General features: G+C 49.0%; 1 protein-coding gene across 5 annotated transcripts in view; it reads left to right on the top strand.

Annotated features, from left to right (window-relative positions):
- SIDT1 (SID1 transmembrane family member 1) overlaps positions 1–15,434 on the top strand; it is a 41,428-nt gene extending 25,994 nt beyond the window's left edge. Inside the window, exons 11-26 of one of the 5 annotated variants that reach the window (XM_017814852.1) lie at positions 472–543; positions 2,121–2,269; positions 2,904–2,977; positions 3,518–3,584; positions 4,227–4,300; positions 4,881–5,004; positions 6,059–6,176; positions 7,052–7,188; positions 8,915–9,023; positions 9,420–9,434; positions 10,194–10,270; positions 11,408–11,454; positions 12,188–12,293; positions 12,585–12,695; positions 13,418–13,531; positions 13,934–15,434. In XM_017814852.1, coding sequence (XP_017670341.1) covers positions 472–543; positions 2,121–2,269; positions 2,904–2,977; positions 3,518–3,584; positions 4,227–4,300; positions 4,881–5,004; positions 6,059–6,176; positions 7,052–7,188; positions 8,915–9,023; positions 9,420–9,434; positions 10,194–10,270; positions 11,408–11,454; positions 12,188–12,293; positions 12,585–12,695; positions 13,418–13,531; positions 13,934–13,996 — 1,457 coding nt within the window. In that variant the 3' untranslated portion in view covers positions 13,997–15,434. Of the gene's footprint in view, positions 1–471; positions 544–2,120; positions 2,270–2,903; positions 2,978–3,517; positions 3,585–4,226; positions 4,301–4,880; positions 5,005–6,058; positions 6,177–7,051; positions 7,189–8,914; positions 9,024–9,419; positions 9,435–10,193; positions 10,271–11,407; positions 11,455–12,187; positions 12,294–12,584; positions 12,696–13,417 lie in introns of those variants that run through there. The other 4 variants (XM_017814856.1, XM_017814853.1, XM_017814854.1 and 1 more) reach the window with 4 other exon arrangements.
- The last annotated feature ends 2,919 nt before the right edge of the window (positions 15,435–18,353 follow it).

Genomic DNA, 18,353 nt, shown 5'->3' on the forward strand with positions numbered 1-18,353 from the left:
CCTTCTCCTTGCTTGGTTAAAACTATGTTGCAGCTGCCTTGCTAAAGTCTATGACTCTTCCAGGGGTATCTGGAGGTAGCAATATTTGGAGAGGTCAGTTGCATGAAGATGGGAAGGAGAAGAATTAGAAATTCAGAAGAGCGTTCAGACATCATGAGACTTGTTCTAAAATTTACCAAGTCTTGCAGCCCTAGTGTGTTCCCTGCACGGTGCTGGAGGGGGGCTCATGCTGCCAGGCGGTCTCTCACTGGCAGCCTGTCTGAGGAGGCTGAAGGGAATGGGTTTGCTTCACACTGCAAAACAAGGGTTTTCCTTTTGCACAGTATACTCTAGAGACTGCCATCTGTTTAGAGAAATGTTGCTTTTCCCAAGCCCCTCCAGCTCTTCAGGCTGTTTGTGTTCACCTCAGAGATGTGTTTTGGAGCACTGACATGAAGCTAATGGTCCCTCTTGGGTCTGTTTGCATTGCAGGATCTGGGATTATGACTTCTTCACACCCCATCTCAGCCAGCACTCCTGAGGGAAGCAGCTATGGTGCTATTGGTACAGTACATTCCAGAACTGGGGGCATGGGGAAGGTTCTGCCTGGGGGAGGAGAAGGCACTCTTTTAAGGTGGTTTAAAGTCAGAAAGGAATAAAGCTGCAAGCTACTTTGGGAGCATCTTGGAACTACTTGAAACAAAATAATTGCAGTTTGGGAGGTTTAGGTTGCACTTCAGGGAAAAGCATCTACATGATAAAGGTGCAAATCCGTGATAGAGGTGCTCAGAGAGACTGTCATTGGAAACGTTTGTCTCAGCTAGACAAAGCCACAGTCACCTGAGAAGTGTTGGTGACAATGCTGCTTCAGACAGGACATTTACTAGGGACTGACAAAGGTCCCTTCCAAGCAAGCTTCTAGAAGCCTGCTATTAACTCATCAAGCCTGCCTTTAGACCAAAGCATGCCTTTCTCTGGAAGGCTGAATGGCTGTGTGCTGCAGTGCAAAACAGAATTGAAGCTTCCTGCACTCCAGAGGTTTCATTAGGAAAGAAATAATGTCATGCTGTCAGCAGGTGAACCATGCCCTGGTGGCAGAGGAGGAAGAAACTTCCCAAGGGTCCTGCTAATCTGAGATGATGGGAAATTAATTCCTTTACCAGAGTATTTCTAAGTCTCCTCCTTACAGCAGTTTCCCCTCCTGTGAGGGTGTAGGCATTGAATAGCTCAGTGGGCTTTGGGACAATCCTTGAATTTGACAGCTTGTGGACCCAGATCGCAGGGTGAGGCTTTGCAAGTGCAGGGCAGTGTGAGGCAGCTGCTCAAATGAGAGTAGAGCAACTCTGTGTAATTTTTGGTCCCTGTTCAGGATGCATTTGCTCACTGTTGTGTAATAACAACCCTGACTCTCCAAATACCATCCAGTTGTTGGACTGTGAAGATGTGGTATCTCTCAATGCCTGACAAAGAAACACGGAACTTTTTTTTCATGAGGTTTGGGAAAAATTCAGGAAGATTTAAGTCCTGCAGTAGAGTTGAGGGCTTCAGCACCACCCTACCCCCCCCTTCCCCAATTACCAAGGAAATGCTTTAAAAGCATTTGGGAAATGAGGAAGAAACTCGTGTTCTGCCCGTGCCAGCATGGGCAAGGGGCTGGGAGCTTGGCCAGCCTGTGAGAAGTGCAGGCAGATCCTGCTGACCCACAGGTGACCGATACTGTGAATGCAATGGGAGCAAAGTTGGTGCTCTGCTTGCTTTGAAAAATCGACTTACTTCTTCTTTGGCTTTTGTTCTACAATATTTTTAGAAAAGCATATATATATAAATCTTACATAAAATCTGAAGGTTGACTAGGTCAGTGTGGTTTTGACCCCTAACAGTCTGCTGCTTTCACTAGAGCTTTTTGGCTTGTCTCAGAATTCCAGATTTCAGAGCCCAGAGGGGGAGATAGTGATCTTTGAAAGTGCTCTTAGATTATAATTTCATACTTTTAGGAAGGTTTGGGATCATGGAAAAACTTGTTCCTTGAAATGGCTGTATCAAATCAAGTGCAGCTGGTATCTGGGACAGCTTTATTCTTGCTGTGCATAGAGGGATTCAGCCTTTACCCTGCCTATTTCCTTCTCCCCACTCTGGTCCAGATGAGTCAAGCTCCAGTGGTGGACGTCAGATGTCCTCCCCTGAGCACAGGCCACCAGCTGGTTCTGACACAGACAGCTCTGTGGAGGAGGAGAGTGACTTCGACACCATGCCAGAAATTGAAAGTGATAAGAACATCATCCGCACCAAGGTATGGCTGGTACTGCAGCTGTGGCCCTGGTGCTGGGCCATGGGCACATCCAGGCGAGGACCAGCACTAGTCACTTACCAGGATTTTGAAGTTTCCTTTTCCCTGTTAGGTGGATTTAATCTCCTAAAGCTGAATGTGCTTCTTAGCATTTTTTCTGTCACTGGAAGTTTTCCTGCTGTGCTAAGTGTTCTGCTGAAATGAGTGATTTAATATGGAAACTCAGAATGTATTGGGGACTATTGAGAAAGGAGGAAGAATCCCAGAGAGTGTCCCAGAAAGTCCAAGGAGGTGTGACAGATAGCGAGAAAATAATCTGCAGTAGTAGGTAGTTAATCTGGTACAAGTATGACTACAGTGGATGTACAGAGGGGCTTTAAGCTAGCAGCTCCCAAGCTGCCTCCTTTTGTCATCCTGCACTGTTTTGTGTGTCTGGAGCCATTCCTGGAGGTCAGAGGATTTGGCAGAACTCAACTCCATAGAATCAAGGGACACAACAATCTCACTGAATAAAAACAGTCCAAATAGCGCCAAGCTGCAGGTTGTCTGAATACATAAGGATCTTCTACTGGCTTCTGTAATCTTCATTAGTTTTCTTCTGTTTTCTTCCCTCTTTCCCCATCCACTGATGTTTTAGGTGTTCCTCTATCTATCAGACTTGTCTAGGAAGGACCGAAGGATTGTCAGCAAAAAGTACAAAATCTATTTCTGGTAAGGAGAAGGCAAACTGGTAAGACCCAAGCTCTGGAAACTGTCTTTAGTTGTGGAGTTTGTCCACCTGCCCTTCTTAACCACACTTTGGATGTGGGGATATTCTTTGAACCATCCTCTTACACTTTCTCACCCTGTTCCAACCAGTAACTGCAAATCCCACATCCCTCAAATAATGATATTTGTGGACCAGTGCACGCATGATCTTGGCAATGGATTTTGTTTTGCATCATTGCTTTTAAGCGTGGTAACAGCTGGTGTGCTGGAACATAGTGGGGAAGGGGAGAAACTGGCACTCAAACACAGGAGCTTGTGGTCAACATCCTGGCTTTTCTTGTGCTCTTAGTATTTGCCTCGTTTGCACTAGCACATGTGCTCTTCAACTTCAGGAGAGCATAATGAGATCATAACCCCAGAGAGCAGGATCTGTGCCCTTGGGCACTGAAGTGTACATGTTCCTCCACAAGCACCCTGGGCCTCTGTCCCAGGTGTGCACTTGTTTTGGTGTGTGTAACTGCTGCTGCTCTCTCCTCTCTGCAGGAACATCATCACCATTGCAGTGTTTTATGCCCTGCCGGTCATCCAGCTTGTCATCACTTACCAGACGGTGCGTTTGACTCTGTGGCTGTCCCCTCTTGCCTTTAAATTTGCTCTGTGGTTGTGCTGTGTAAAGATGACAGTTGCAGTGAAACTGGGATCACCCAGGAATTCTGCTCTGAGTGACAGTTTACCTTAGCTGCTCTCTCTGTACTGTGTGCTACTGCACGCTTGGCTTGCTCAGCTTGCAGTTCTGCTATTTCTGCTTGGGAAGTCGGAGTCCAGCTGTTTTCCTGCTCAACTGATGTCTCATTTGGGTCCTGTTTCATTTTAGAGACAGGAGGAATCTGCTGTTATTTGTAAAAGACAACTGAAAGCAAGTAGGGTTTGCTGTGATACAAGTGATTTCTCCTCCCTTCTCCCTACCCTTGCTATCCTGCTGTTAATCAGATGTCTGCAAGAGAATCTATTAGTGGTGGGGTTGAGAGCACACAGTGTTACCTCTGAAGACTGTTGTCAGGTTTGTGGCCTTTGCCAACACCTTATCCCATCCTAAAAGCTTCACTAACAGATGTCAGTACTCCCCTGTGCCAGTGCTAGAGCTAGGCTGTGTCCCGGTATACCTTGTGCACATGCAGTGTTTGCACGAAGCAAACCCCCAAGAGGAGGGAGTATTTGCTAATATTGGGTTTCCCACCTCCTCTCTGTCTAGGTAGTAAATGTGACTGGCAATCAGGACATCTGCTACTACAACTTTCTGTGTGCTCATCCCCTTGGGGTGCTGAGGTGAGTGAGCCCTGTGGTCACTGCATTATTGTCTCAAGCTTCTCGAGTGTTTGTGCTGTGCCCACGTCAGGATTTTATCCTTGTCAGGCTCGCAGTAACTGTGTTGATAGGACCACTGGGAGTTTAGGACTCTGAGCTTTGTGTTTTTCTCAGCAGTGGCACTTTACTGCTGTGAGACACATGCACCCAGGAACATATGGCACCTGGGTGCCCCTACCAAATCTATGACACAGCAATGAGGTGCTCCTGTGCTCTATTGGATGCTCTCACTTGTATCCAAGGAACAGTAGCTCTGCAAAGAAGTTCAAATCAGTCCTTTCAGTGCAGCATTTCTCTAAATTAATGTGAGAGTGCAAAGAAAGTCCAGAGTTGGGCATCTCTCAGAGGAAGTGCTAAATTCACTGGGGTAAGTGAGCTACTTGACCTACAATTGACATCCAGAGAGTCAAACTGGCACTTTGGCAGCTGCTGAGGTGGAGGATGGTGGAGGGGGAGCAAAATGGGTTCAGCTTATCATGGCCCAGGATTCAGCTTTCTGCTGCTGTGCTGCCTTTGTCTTAAACCTTCTTCTTTCCTGCAGTGCCTTCAACAACATCCTCAGCAATGTGGGCCACATGATGCTGGGCTTTCTCTTCCTCCTCATTGTGTTGCGCAGGGACATTCTCCACCGTCGGGCCATGGAGATGAAAGATATCTATACCCTGGTAGGAAGCATGATTGCATGGGGCTGAGTGGAGGGAGGGAAGACAGGATGAACTCAAAAAACAGAGTGATACGCAATGTGTTTCCACTTGCCTTCCTTGCTGGAGAATTGAATCCTCCTCTTTTTAGCTCCTATGCAAAAAGGTATAGGTGAGATGCTTATGTTCTTGCATACCCCAGTATTTTGCTACGTATAGTACGTCCACACTGCTGTGGTGATCCAGCCTGGGCTTACGAACACAAGGAGGTTAATAGAGGAACAACTCCCATGGCTGTGGCTTGTCCACTAGTGCTCACTGTGGAGGAACTGGGGCGGTAGGAGTGTCCCAAGATGCTTTAGTTATAGTGAAGTAGTTGATTTCTCTTATACAATTAAGAGTTATTTCTTGGCACTCTTGTTAGCAAGGGGGGATAGAGATGCCTATGATAACTCAGAGGAATTTGGCTGCCTCTACTCTGAAGCAGAGCTGCTTGTAGCCAGAGCTTCTGCATACTCTTCCGAAAGAGGATGGAGAAATCTGCAGCCTTGTGGGCAGTGGTGCTGGTAGTTCTGGAGACAAACAGCTCTGTTTTCATTGTCTTGGTAGCAAGTAATGGCCTTAGCAGTTGTAAGGGTCTGCTGCTTGTGGTTTTCAGATGATACCTTGGCCAAATTGTGATGGAAGTGCCCTCTGATGGGCTCTGCTCCTCAGGTGCTTCTAACCCTACTGACCACAAGAACAATTCTGGGTCCCCAGTCCTCTCTCAGTTTTGGGCAGGATGTAGTATGGCATGAGGTACAGGACAGAGATTTTCAGTCTCACAATGTTGGTACCAAGACACTGAGGTCTTCAGACCAGAAGTTTCAGCATGGTTAGCTTGAGTTTGCTGCCTGTGGATTCACTGGCTGTGCCATGTGGCTAAATCCAGAGCCTGTGGTTGTGCACAGCACACTGTGCTGCACTGCAGACTAAAGGACATACGTAGGAATTAGGAGGGATGAAGTGATGGAGAGTGGAAGCTCACCTGTCATCAGGACAGTGAGGGTACTTACTCTGCAGATCTGTTCTCTTCCAGGACTATGGGATCCCAAAGCATTTTGGTCTCTTTTATGCTATGGGCATCGCTCTGATGATGGAAGGGGTGCTCAGCGCCTGTTATCACGTCTGCCCTAATTACTCCAATTTCCAGTTTGGTAAGCTGAGTTTCCTTTCTCCTTTTGAGCTGGAGCTAGGAATTGCCACGCTTTCTCTCCTGCTGAGTTACTGATTTTTCCCATCCCTCTACCCTTGCAAACCTCCCTGGAGACTGCCTGTTTCAAAGCTCAGTCAGGAGGCAGTGAGGCTTTTGATTCTGGGGACTAACACATGTCAGCCTCCTCTCCAGTCCTTAGGACTCTGGTAGTGCAGTGCTGGCAGGATCTCACATTGGTTTTGCAGCTCAGTGCTTGAAGGTAATAAGTGCACAGCCTGAGGAGCAGAGTGTTCAAGCCTAGGAAGCCTCTGTGACATCTCAGTGGAAATTTTGCTCTGTGGGCTCCGTCCTGGGGAAGAGAAGACTCAGGCAGAATCTTGTCTATGAGTGTGAATACCTGATAAGAGGGAACAAAAATGAATGAGCCAGGCTCTTTTCCCTTTGAGGGTAGTCACAGACTGAACAGATTGCCTGGAGAGGTTGGGAATTCTTCTGTGGAGATATTCGAAGCCTGACTGGACATGGTCCTTGACAACCCTCTCATAGCTGACTTTGCTTGAGCAGGGGTTGTTGGACCAGATGACCTCGAGAGGTTACTTCCAGCCTGCACCATTCTGTGATTGCCTGCCTGTTTCTGTGCTGCACTGTGGGCACCTATTTTCTGATCCCCTTTAGTTTTTGTTGCCCCAGAGCATGGTACATGTGCTGCAAGATGGCAGAGCATGAAGTGCTGTACAATGTAGTGCAGCATCATGGATTTGTGCCTGCCAGCCTTGGGATTGGCCCTGCTGCTGCACTACTTTGTGTGCACTCAGAGGAGCTTTCTCAGCCCACTGGCTGTACCTGTTTTCACTGTTTGTTGTGATCCCTCCACAGACACCTCCTTCATGTACATGATCGCAGGACTGTGCATGCTCAAGCTCTACCAGACCCGCCACCCAGACATCAATGCCAGTGCCTACTCTGCCTATGCCTCGTTTGCTGTGGTGATCTGTCTGGCTGTCCTTGGAGTGGTATGGCTCCCTCTTACCTGCTTCTCTGGGAAGGAGATGGTGTGGCTGGGAACATAGCTTAAGTGGGGAAAGCAGCAGAGTAGGATAAGAGTGTGTTAAGCAGCTGTTGGCATTTGAATTCTCAGTTCTCTTGGGTTTTCCTCCTCTCTTCCCCTGGGCTTTCAGGAGGGGGAAGAGCAGAGCAGTTTCCTCTAGGTGGAGTCTTTTTTGGACTTTTGCTACCACATACCATCCTTCTCAAGAGAAGAACTTCACACATCCAGGTGTCCATGTCCCAGCATGCAGATGGTCTTCCTGTGAGGTGACTTACATTGTTGGGGACCGGGATGAGGCTGGATGAGCTTCCAGGACAAGTATCTGATACCTAACTGCTTGTGCCTATTTTTCCCCTTCGGAAAACTCCATCTTGTTGGGCACAGCTCCTGCAGTTGGCCTTGCAATCTTTGGAGAGATGGGGGACTAGGATAATGTCTGAGGAGCTCCCAGGTAAATGTGTGGAGTACCTGCCTATGGAAGGGCACTGTAGCAAAAAGAATCAGCCAGAGTTGCTGGACTGGTACAGGGCTTTGCCCGTTAACTCACAGCATTGCAAATATTGAGCTGGGCTCATCTGAGTCCCCATCCTGTCCTTTACTTTGGAGGTCTCTGTTTCCCTTCTTTTGAAGGACTCATTTTTGTTCATCAGTAACCAGGCAAAATTCATTGAATTCTTGATCTGAAGTAGCAGCTAAGTCCCACTGGGCTGTCAGCCCCTCCCTACCACACATAGTGTGGAATACCAATTGATACTGCAAAGGTCTCTGGGTAAGAGACTCTGGGATAAGGCATGCAGGAGCAGCTGGTGAACTTGGGACTTCCCAAAAATCTCTTGATAGGTGTGGTAGATCTTGACAGCCAGGTTCAAAACACTGGGGCTTTATTATGGATTGCTGTATCTTTTCTTGAGGGGTGCTTTGAAGCTGTTCAGTGGAGCATATAAGCTACATCTCCCTTGTTTAGTTCATGTAGAGGTGGCTTTTCTGCTTGATTTTTGGTGGTGTCGGGGCTTTTTTTTTTTTTTTTTCGGTTGGTTGGTTGGTTGGTTTTTTTTGGTTTGTTTTTTTTTTCCCCACACATGTAAAGAGGAAAGTTCATGCAAGTGCTTTGCCCCAGGGAAAGGGAGTGCTCACAGCCAAATAGATCAGAGTTTCTGGACTCCTTAATGTATAACTGAAAGATTAAGGTTTTAATATAGCTTTAACGTGCGCTTGTAGGTCACTTCCAGTCCTTAAATAAAATGAAAATATACAGTAGGAGCAGTTGCCTGCAGAGCGGTTTTCTCCTTTTTGTTCTGCAGTACACTTATTAAAGTAATAGTTGGTTCCCTTACTGCCTTTGTGAAAATACAGCTCCTGGCCAGAGAGCTGCTGCCCAGCTCAGCAGAGAGAGCTCACCTGGCCTGGGTGTCCCTGCGTTTCTGCTCCCTGGGCCAGTTGCAGCCCTTCCAAGCTGCTGCTCTTATCTGAAGGAGCATTCAGACAGAATGGTCTCCTCTCCAGAATGCTGAGCTCCTCTTGCCTCTCTGGACTTTGTTTTGAACTCATAGATATGTTTTCAAGTGGAAAGATTTAGGGTGTTCTTTTCTGTATTCAGTGAGGTTATCTAATGACCCATGGTGATATAGGACGGGAAAGGATTGTCCTGCTGCACAGGGCTCAGTTTGCTTTTAACGTGTCTTTGCTTTCAGGTGTTTGGGAAAAATGACATGTGGTTTTGGGTTGTTTTCTCAATAATCCATGTTTTGGCCTCGTTGGCTCTCAGCACCCAGATCTACTACATGGGCCGCTTCAAGATGGGTAAGTGCTGTGACTGATCCATCTCCTCCTGGGTGTGCAGGTGCCTCCTGTCGTCACCTGCGTGTCACCTGTGCAACGTGTCTGTCAGCACAGTCCTGTGGCCTGTGTTCTAGGTTACCCTGTCCTCTCATCCATCCGATGCCCTTCCTGGCCTCTGAAATCCTTGTGCTACTGCTTCCCAGACCAATGGGTCTGTGGAGGCAGGAGAGCTGGGCTTTGAGGGAGCCTGTCCTTCAGCTATAGCTCTCCCTAGTGCACACTCCCTAGTGCTGTGCTCAGAGCAGAGAGCTACACTCGGTCATAGGGTGAGGGGCAGAGGGACTGGTGGGGAAACTGTGTCTTGTGCTCTGCTTACAAACATATTTCTCCTTCTTCTTCTGCTTCTGTTTGCCTCAGATGGCCCTGACTCAGGTAACTGTCTGCAGCTCTCCTTTATTTCTGCTGAGTTGTGCAGCGGTGTGGCAGCCAGGGGTTGCATGGATGTGTGTGGGGAGGCAGGCTCGGGTGCCACCTGGGGTCAGCTCTCCAGAAGAGAAACCATTTTGCCAGCAGCACTGCCAGTCCTGCTCCTTGGCAGGAAAGGGGTGATACAGTACAGAAGAGCTCTGATCTTGGCACAGGAGCGTTTTCAAGCTCTGCATTTATAGCTAAAGAAGGGCATGTGTGTGCATGTATGTCCATCCATCCCCACTGCCACTGATGGCTCTGCAGGGAAGCTTCTGCAATGATTTTGAGAGCCGGAGTGTCTTGAGTGCACTGTGTCCCTTTGGGACCCTCTGAGGGCTGTGGGATCTGTTTCTGCTGTTTTCCTGCTCTGGCAGCTTGTTCCATGGAAGGTGTTTTTCCTGTTCCTGCACACACACATCTCTTTCCCAGAGATGGGGTTGCAAAGTCAGCCTGTTTATATGTACAGACAGGGCCTGTTTGAATTCTGGGTAGTGCTAGTGTTGAGAGGATTTTTGTTTTGATTTTTTTTTAACCTGTTGTTTTGCCAAATGCCATCCACATGCTGTGGTGGCTGTTCTGCTCAGCACAGGCTGCTCCCAAAGGGCGAGAAATGCATCTGCTGACACCTTGGATTCTCTTGTCAGCTGGTGGGTGTCTGTGTCTTTCCCCATTTTGGGGCTCACTCTGCTGGCTGTTCTGGCTTTTTATCCTCTTCTTTGACAGACCTGGGCATATTTCGACGAGCAGTGATGGTGCTATACACAGACTGTATCCAGCAGTGCAGTCGACCAATGTACATGGTAGGTGACTTCTTATCTAAGCAATCGCTCACCCTTCAGGCAATGTGCAGAGGAAAGAGTCTGGTCTATTTGAAAAAGTGATGGTCCCTGCTTCCCTTCTTCTCCCTCCCCCAGAATGGTTGGGGTAAGTGTAGATCTCTGCTACAGTGGTTTACCCCCAACCTCCAGACTTCCCCGATCTCAAACTTGGTGAATAAAACATCAAAGCAAAGGTGATACAAGCATGACAGGATTTGCCTTTGCACTTGCTCTCTGGGGCATCTGTTCAGAGGAATGGGTACGAGGCTCTGTGCAGCGCAGCCTCTCTGGGGAAGGCAGCAACTGTTTTGGCTCTGTGGTTTAAGCAAAAGCAATTGCCATTTCTGCAGCACCTTGGGGCAGACAGCAGAAAAGTAAGAAATGGTGGCTGTTACCTTGTGTCCCACTGATGGCTTTCTTCTTGTCGCAGAGTGCTAATTAAGGATTGAAGCCAAATGGGGTTTTTATCCATGAGCATCTTGTTTCTTTCTTTCTTTTTTATTTATTTTCCCACCTCTGAATAAACAAAGTCCACTCAGGCAGGAAGTAAGCCTGGCCAGCCTGAAATAGCTGCATCATGAAAGCAGCTGTAAGCATAAATGCACATCTCCCACAAGTGTAAACCTCTGCCTGCTGTAGTTACAGGGCTTCTCTAGCTAATGGTAAGATAGGAGAAAAAAAGTGTCTCTAAATACATGTGGGATGCTATCCAAAGCTTCCCCTGCTGCGTCTTTCAAGCAAGTCCTTGCTCTCTGCAGTACTTTTTCTATAAAACGGTGGGAGGGAAGGAATCTAACTAGAAAAACAGTAGTTTTTGACTACTTCCTAGAAGTAGTCAAAGGATTTGCAGAACCTCCTGAGGCTGATCCCTTAAGTGCTGAGATTGTTCTTTTTTTGATGTTCAGTCTCCTTCTTGCAACTCTTTCTTAAAATTTATGAGAGTCAGAGCAGTTTCCATCTGATAAAGCTCCCACAGAGCAAACTACAGAGCCAGGTGCACGTGTGTTTGCAGGAACCAGACTCCAAATCCTCACATAATGATATCCTGAATTTCTGAGGCAATGGCCTCTTTTTGCATACCCTTCTGATTTTATATGATCATCAGTGCCTTTCCTCCAGGACAGGATGGTGCTGCTCATTGTTGGAAACCTGGTCAACTGGTCCTTGTAAGTAGTTACATCTTGGTGTCCTGTGTATTTGTGCACGTGGGCAGCAGGATTCAATACTGGAACACAGGGGGCCTGAAGTGATGAGAAAATGCAGCAATGTCTGTGCAATAATCCTGTGCTGGGGCCCTTCTGACATGTTTTGGCGGGGAGCTTGATCTGAGGAGTGCTGACAGTAGGCAGATCCGTAGGATGCAGTGCAGCACTACAGAACGGTGTGAGGCATCCCTAAGTGTTTCAGCTGGGGCTGTCTCATGGCTCGTCTCTAAGCAAGCTTGTGTAGGGCTGGCTTGGTACTGTGGTGCTGTGCTGTGCTGTACACCTGCTTCCCACATAGCTGGGAAGTCTCTGGCACAGCCAGGGTGCGGGAGACCTGACAGACACTTGTTAGTCACAGAGCCTGGCTGAGCAAGGAGGTATTAGCTCTTAGATGAGACCTAAAATCATTGCCCCAGGCTCTTGCTTTTCACTAAAGCTGCTTAGGGACATGCTTTCTGCCAAATGTACAGGTCTGGGGCCAGCTCCTGAGTGTGTTTGGAAGCAACCCAGGGCCCTTTACTGTCCTCTGTGGTCTCAGTTGCTTCAGCAGCTGACCATGGCTGAGTTTCCTTGGCTGGGGGCAGTGTTGCTGTGTCTGTGGGGCAGTGGGTGGCTGTACCTTGGCAGTTTGGGAATGTGCCCTGTCCCTAGTGAAAGAGGCTGTCTGATATCCCTTCTTCTCTCTCTCTCTCAGTGCTATCTTTGGGCTCGTGTATCGGCCCAGAGACTTTGCCTCCTACATACTGGGCATCTTCATCTGTAACCTGCTGCTGTATCTGGCTTTCTACATCATCATGAAGGTAGAGGGAGGCAGCTGTAGCTGTCTCTGGGGTGCTTATCTCCAAAGGGGAAGGGATGGGCCTCTTTTCTGGATGCAGCTGGGGTTCCTGTGGTGCTGCAGAGGGATGTGGAGGGGCTGTTGTGGGGCTCAGGGTGGGACAAGGTGTTGGGGAGGGATGGTGTGTAGCCATTTCAGGGGTGGCTGGGTTGGGCAGCCCTTCCCAGGTGCAGATGGTGTGTCAGCCCTGTGTATAGCTCTGTCCCTTGTGAAGAACTCAGGGTGTGTTGTGAGGCTGTGTCCCTGTCTGCAGCTCCGCAGCTCTGAGAAGCTCCTGCCCATCCCCATGTTCTGCATTGTGGCCACAGCAGTGGTGTGGGCAGCTGCCCTCTACTTCTTCTTCCAGACCCTCAGCAGCTGGGAGGTAAAGTTCCCCTTTCACTGTCCTTCTGTCCATCTCTGTCTCATCCTCTTTCCTTCCTGTTGTTTGTTTTGCACAAAACGTACTTTGGAGGAGAGTCTTGGCCTGCTCATGGAGAGCTGCTTATTTTCAGCAGACTGTGAAGGGAATGTGGGAAGCTGTGCTGAGCCAAAAATGACTGTATGCATCTATCTGTGTAGAGGCTATTTATGACCCAGGTACCTGGAGGTGACTGGTCCTCACCAGGGGACAGAGGACAAGCTGGGGATCTGAAAGCAAAACTGGGCAAATTGTGACTAGCACTGGATGGAAGACTTATCCCTGAAGCAGATGGCCAATGGGGGTGGTAACCTGCCTGGGATTGTGAGGGCTCTCCATGACCTGGGAGACTGAATGTCTTCTAATGGGATATCACATCCATCTCCATGGAGGTGAGGGGCTTGCTGCAGAGTGGTCTGGTAGAGGCTGTGCAGCTTGTGCTATGCAGGACCTCAGATGTGGAGAGCAGAGGGTTCTCCCCAGCTGTGGGTTATGGCCCCAGATCCATTTTCAGGTCTAACATTGCATTCCTGGCCTGCCCTCGCCCCATGTCTGGCCAGCATAGCACCTTTTCCTGGGTTCTGCTTGGAGGGTTAAGATGGCTTGATCTTTAGAGGGTCCAGTGTGATCAGCAAGAGCCCTGTCGGAGTGGGTATCAGGTGCTGACCCTCTGCCTGCTCCCCTAGGAGACTCCAGCAGAGTCCCGGGAAAAGAACCGGCCATGCATCCTGCTGGGTTTCTTTGATGACCATGATGTCTGGCACTTCCTCTCTGCAGCTGCCTTGTTCTTCTCCTTTCTGGTGAGTCTTGCTGAGTCTCCCACTCTGCTGTATGGCCTTACCCTCTCCTCTTCCACCTTGCCCCTCTCCATCCACATGGACCTGTGACTGCTCCAGGACCCCACAGAGGTGCCCAAACTCCTCTTCTTGGCTCTATCTCCAGACATCCTTTACAGTGGGATGCTCTTTGTCAGAGGGATCAGGTTTTCTCCTTTGCCTTATTTATCTCCCTATGCCTCTTGGCCTCAAATTCCCTTTGGGGCTGTGGGTCACACAGCTGTTGTGGGACAGCTGAGGGGCTGCTGCTGTGACCAGTGAATCATGGATTTGGGAAGACCTCCCAGGAAATCAAGACCTGAAGGTCTGAAAGGTAGAGCTGCCTGGCCAGCAAGACCTGAATCTGCCTTGTACTTTCTTCCTCAGGTCCTGCTGACCCTGGATGATGACCTGGATACGGTGCGCAGGGACAAGATCCCGGTGTTCTGAGTCCCCAGGGGACAGGGGTGCAGGGGCGTCCCAAACTGCTCAGCCAAAGGCACTGGGCCATTGGTATCTGTGGGGAATGAGCCTGCTTCCGTGGCCAACAACACAGTAGGAGCAGGGGAGCTGGATCCCACAGCAGGCATGAAGGGGTGCTGTGGTAACTGAGGCAGGACCAGAAGGGAAGACGACGTTTACTCCTTTTGCACCGCATCCACTGGGGCAGGCATGACCCAGCAGCCAAGGCCAGTGCACAGCCCTCTGGCTCACAGGTGCAGTGGGTGCTGGAGCCAGTGAGGGGGGAGGAAACAGGAGGGAGGTGTGTTTGAGACCTTTGCTTCCCTTCCTTCCTGCTGATGTGCTCTGCTTCCTCTCTGGTGAGCAGGCTTGAGAAGTGCAATGCTGCTCCTCCTGCATTGGGAGCTGATGCCTGTACCCTGCAGGCTGCTGCCCTCAGAGAGTCTCTTCAGCAGCACAGGGAGAGCATTTGGTTCCTGTCCTGCAGCCACCAAGGGAGCAAAGGACTCCAAACTGAGGTGGCAGTGGGGGGACAGTTTTCTTTTCTTCATTTTGTTGGAGAGACTCCTCTAGTAGCTGGTGGGGAGCCATGGGAACAAGACTGTGGTGTTGGAGGGAGATGGTGGACTTAGAGCTGCTCATGTGTGCTCTGCCAGAGCCTCCCACCTTGCTCCTGAAGGCTCTCACTCACTTCTTTTGAACAGCCACACTTCCTCTGGCAGCTCCGGTGCTGGCTCTTGTCAGCGTGATGGTCTCTCAGGGCACTAGAAGTGCTGTCCTCAAGCAAACCTAAAAGAGATGGCGCAGCAAAGCCACAACCTTGCATGCTGGGCAGCTCTTTGGCAGCCCCTTGGCTCCTGCTGCCTGCCTTGCCAAAGGGGCAAGGTGGAAGAGGCATGTCGTCCAGCAACCTCAGACTTTCTCCTTCAATGAATCTGTTTTGGAGAACTTGGCAAAGCAGGTTCCCTTATGGACCGGGAGTGTGGAAGAGGTTTGGGGACAGTTGGGGTTGAGCTCTTTAGCTAAAGATCTGGGCCAAACTTTCTTGTCAAACTTTGCTGCATCTGAAATAAGTTTTTAAATGGCTTCTGCGTTGTTTCTGATTTCTTGGTTATTTAAAAAACAAGAATTATTTCAGACCTTGCATCTAAATATGGGACCTGTTTTGCTAATTTTGAATTAAAAAGTGTTCTTTCAGGCCTGCTGTCCTTATTCTTGCCATTGTCTGAGCATTTTTGCTTCAGTGTATGTGCATGTACCCAGTGATGCGAAGGTTTCATTCCACTTCTGCTTACTAAAGCAAACACTCTGGTAACGTTTTACTCTGAGAGTCTGTATCTCCTTGAAAAGTTTTGCACCAGCTGATTTTTATTTTTTTCTAAGTTGGAGATTGTCAAGACTGTCAATAAAATGAGTGTTCCTGGTTCCCTGCTCTGCAGGTTGATGTGAATTCTTCTTGCTCCAGCTCTCAGCAGGAGCAAGGAGAGCAGCTGGGGCAGAGGAGTGCCCAGTGGTGTCACACAGCTGCTGTCATCCTTGGGACTGTCACAGACGTTTCCTGAGCATAGGTGCAGATGACCTGCTTGTTCTCTTACAATTGCCTTTGTGAGACTAAACAGAGTGAAGAACAGACACTCTTGTCAGTGTAGTCCCTTTGGCAGGGTGGGAGAGGGCTGGAGGAGGAATGACACAAGTGGCTGCTACCTGTTACCTTCCCAAGCAGAGCTGTTGCCGCTCTGGAGGTGTTTCAGGCAGGGTGTGCCAGAAATGAAGAAGGTGGAGGTGGTCCTGGTGTGCTGTGTTGTATGACAGTGCTTTGGGCGTGACTCACAGGTTTGCCATGCAGATGGAGTTGTGAATGTTTCATCTTGGAAACGGCTAGGTTTCTCAGGCTTGTTGCAAAGCATGAGCTTCTCTTGCTTAACAGTATCAGCAGAGGCTGCAGGGAAGGGGACGACACTTGTTTTTGTCTGAGTAGCATCAGCAGAGAAGTATCAAGCTGAGCATAGTTCACATTTTCCATTCAGCCACCCTGCAGCCCTGCCATATGTTCTTGGTGCATCTTAAATGTCTGAATCCAATATTAGCTACTTGGGCTTGCCTGCAGCTTCCTTTTTCTTCCCATAAGGAAGGACTGCCAAGAAGTCTGGGGTGCAAAAGAACCACAAAACAAACAAAACCCAAAGAACCCAAATCCTTACTGCTGAGTGCAGCAAGACTGAGCTGCCCCCATGGGGGACTCTGTGTGGGACTGTGGTGCTCTCCCAGCATGGTTAGAAACATGCTGGGCAGATGGAACCACCGGGGCTTCTGTATCCAGGAATGTTTGACCTGACAGTTTTATAACATGTGCTCTGTGCTGCCCTCCTTGCAAATGCAAGGGCCGCTATAGGAGCCCCCAGTGCTGTGCCAGACTGAAGAAGGGCTTGTGTGCCCCCAAATTTGTGCAGTGTTGGACACACATTTTCATAAAATATATTATTTCTCCCTGTGTCTTTCATAATCTGTAGTCTCAGACCTTGCTCCAGGCTCATATTTGTTTCTAGCCAGGAAGCTGGTTATCTTCAAATTGGAATGTGAGAAAAAACTAACGTTGAACAGCAGTTGGAAGGCTCAGTGTAGGAGGTAGAACAACATATGGGCTCGCTGAGCTAAGCAGAGATGGAACACAGTATATGAAGGGTAAGGCAGTAACAGTGCCTTACCCTTCATATACTGTGTTCCATCCAGAGAGAGAGGTTGGAGAAGGCTGGAGAACAGCACAGAACTAGCAAGAAAACCATGAAAGAAATTAAATACAAGGAAAGGCACCTCAAGCCTGAGAGATGGGAGGAAAGGTTAGAATCGTCTCCCTGCTGCTTCTGTGCTTCCAGCATGATGCATCACTTTTTAAAACTTCCTCTTAGCTTTGCCCTGCCTGCTGGTTTCTGTTTGTACTTCAGTTCTCCCACCTAGTGGCTGCAGAGCCCAGCCTCACCCGACTGCTCCAGGGATCCCTCTGGCTGCTGGCGGGTCTGGCTGGGCACCCGGGCAGCTCTGTGCCTCCCGGCTGTCCTGGTCACACTTGGCTGTGTAGCTGTTGGACCTGGAATGCAGCTTGAGTCCTGCTGTCCTTGTCCAGGCCATTGCCCTTGGGAAAGGAAGAACAGCTTGCTGGATAGGTGGGGGACCCTCATTCCATGATTTGCAGGTCATTGTTTTCTCACCTTTCTCTGCTCGCTAAGGAGCAGAGGTGTAAAGGGAGAAAAGCAGAACAGCATCTTGGAATTGTGTTAGGAGGTAGGGGGGCCTTTCTGCTGCCTGCAGGCCAGTAGTGGGGTTCCTGCTTCCCCCATCACAGCATAAACTGCTGTCACAACTCCTGAAGGGAAACAAATGGTTCACTTTTCTGGTGAATCCCCTCCTCAGCTTATGGTAGGGGCTGAGAGGAGCTTGAAGGAAGCAGGAGCTGGTCTGGCTGGAAGTGGCTGCCAGAGTACTTCTCTATACATTATGGAAGCTGTACCAGCCCAGGAACACCTGCCCTAAGCTTTCTGCAGTTGGTTATTCAATACTCAGGCTTATTTGCCAAATCATGAGCTTTGTTTGCTGTTTTTGCAAGAAAAAGAGCTGCTAACACTCAGCTCTGTATCATTTGTGTTACACCTTCTGCAACACCTTCCCCAGGCCTCTAAACATTTTCCCAAGTAAAAGCCAGTGCAGTGCTGCAGATGGGTCAGATGATTTTGGGTGGTGCATGGCCAGAAAGTTGCTGCTGAGCAGCTTCTGCTTTACCTCCCCTGTAGCAATGTGACCTGTCTCTTGCCTCTGCCTTGCTCTTCTTTTCACAGCTCCTGGGCACCTGAAGGGTGTCTCCCCTTTCCCACAGCTCTGTTGACTTAAGCCACAAAGAGGAGGTGGATAGAACGTTATCACTGAATCATGGAATGGTTTGGGTTGGAAAGGACCTTTAAAAGTCATTTAGTTCCAACACTCCTGCCCTGGGCAGGGACACCTCCCACTGGACCAGGTTGCTCAAAGCTAGGTTACATCTACCCTGCCCTTGAATGTTTCCAGGGACAGGGCATCCGCCACCTGTTCCAGTTTTTTACTGCTCTCATTGTAAAAAACTTATATTAAAAACCCTTATATTCCATATATTCCTTGTTTTCTTGGGAAATGTAGATAAAGTTGTTGTTCTACCCAGTACAACACAAGGGAGAAAGAAATAGCTTCTTTCTCCATAACACTAATACCCACTCAGAGGTTAGGAAAAATAGTGGGGTCAGGTGAGCTGACAGTCTTACAATTACCACTCAAACCTCTGGGCTGGCTGAAGACAGCCAAAGCAGGGGGAGTACTCTGC

This window comes from Lepidothrix coronata, unplaced genomic scaffold, assembly GCF_001604755.1.
Source record: "Lepidothrix coronata isolate B3197 unplaced genomic scaffold, Lepidothrix_coronata-1.0 Scaffold46, whole genome shotgun sequence".
Classification (NCBI taxonomy): Eukaryota; Metazoa; Chordata; class Aves; order Passeriformes; family Pipridae; genus Lepidothrix; species Lepidothrix coronata.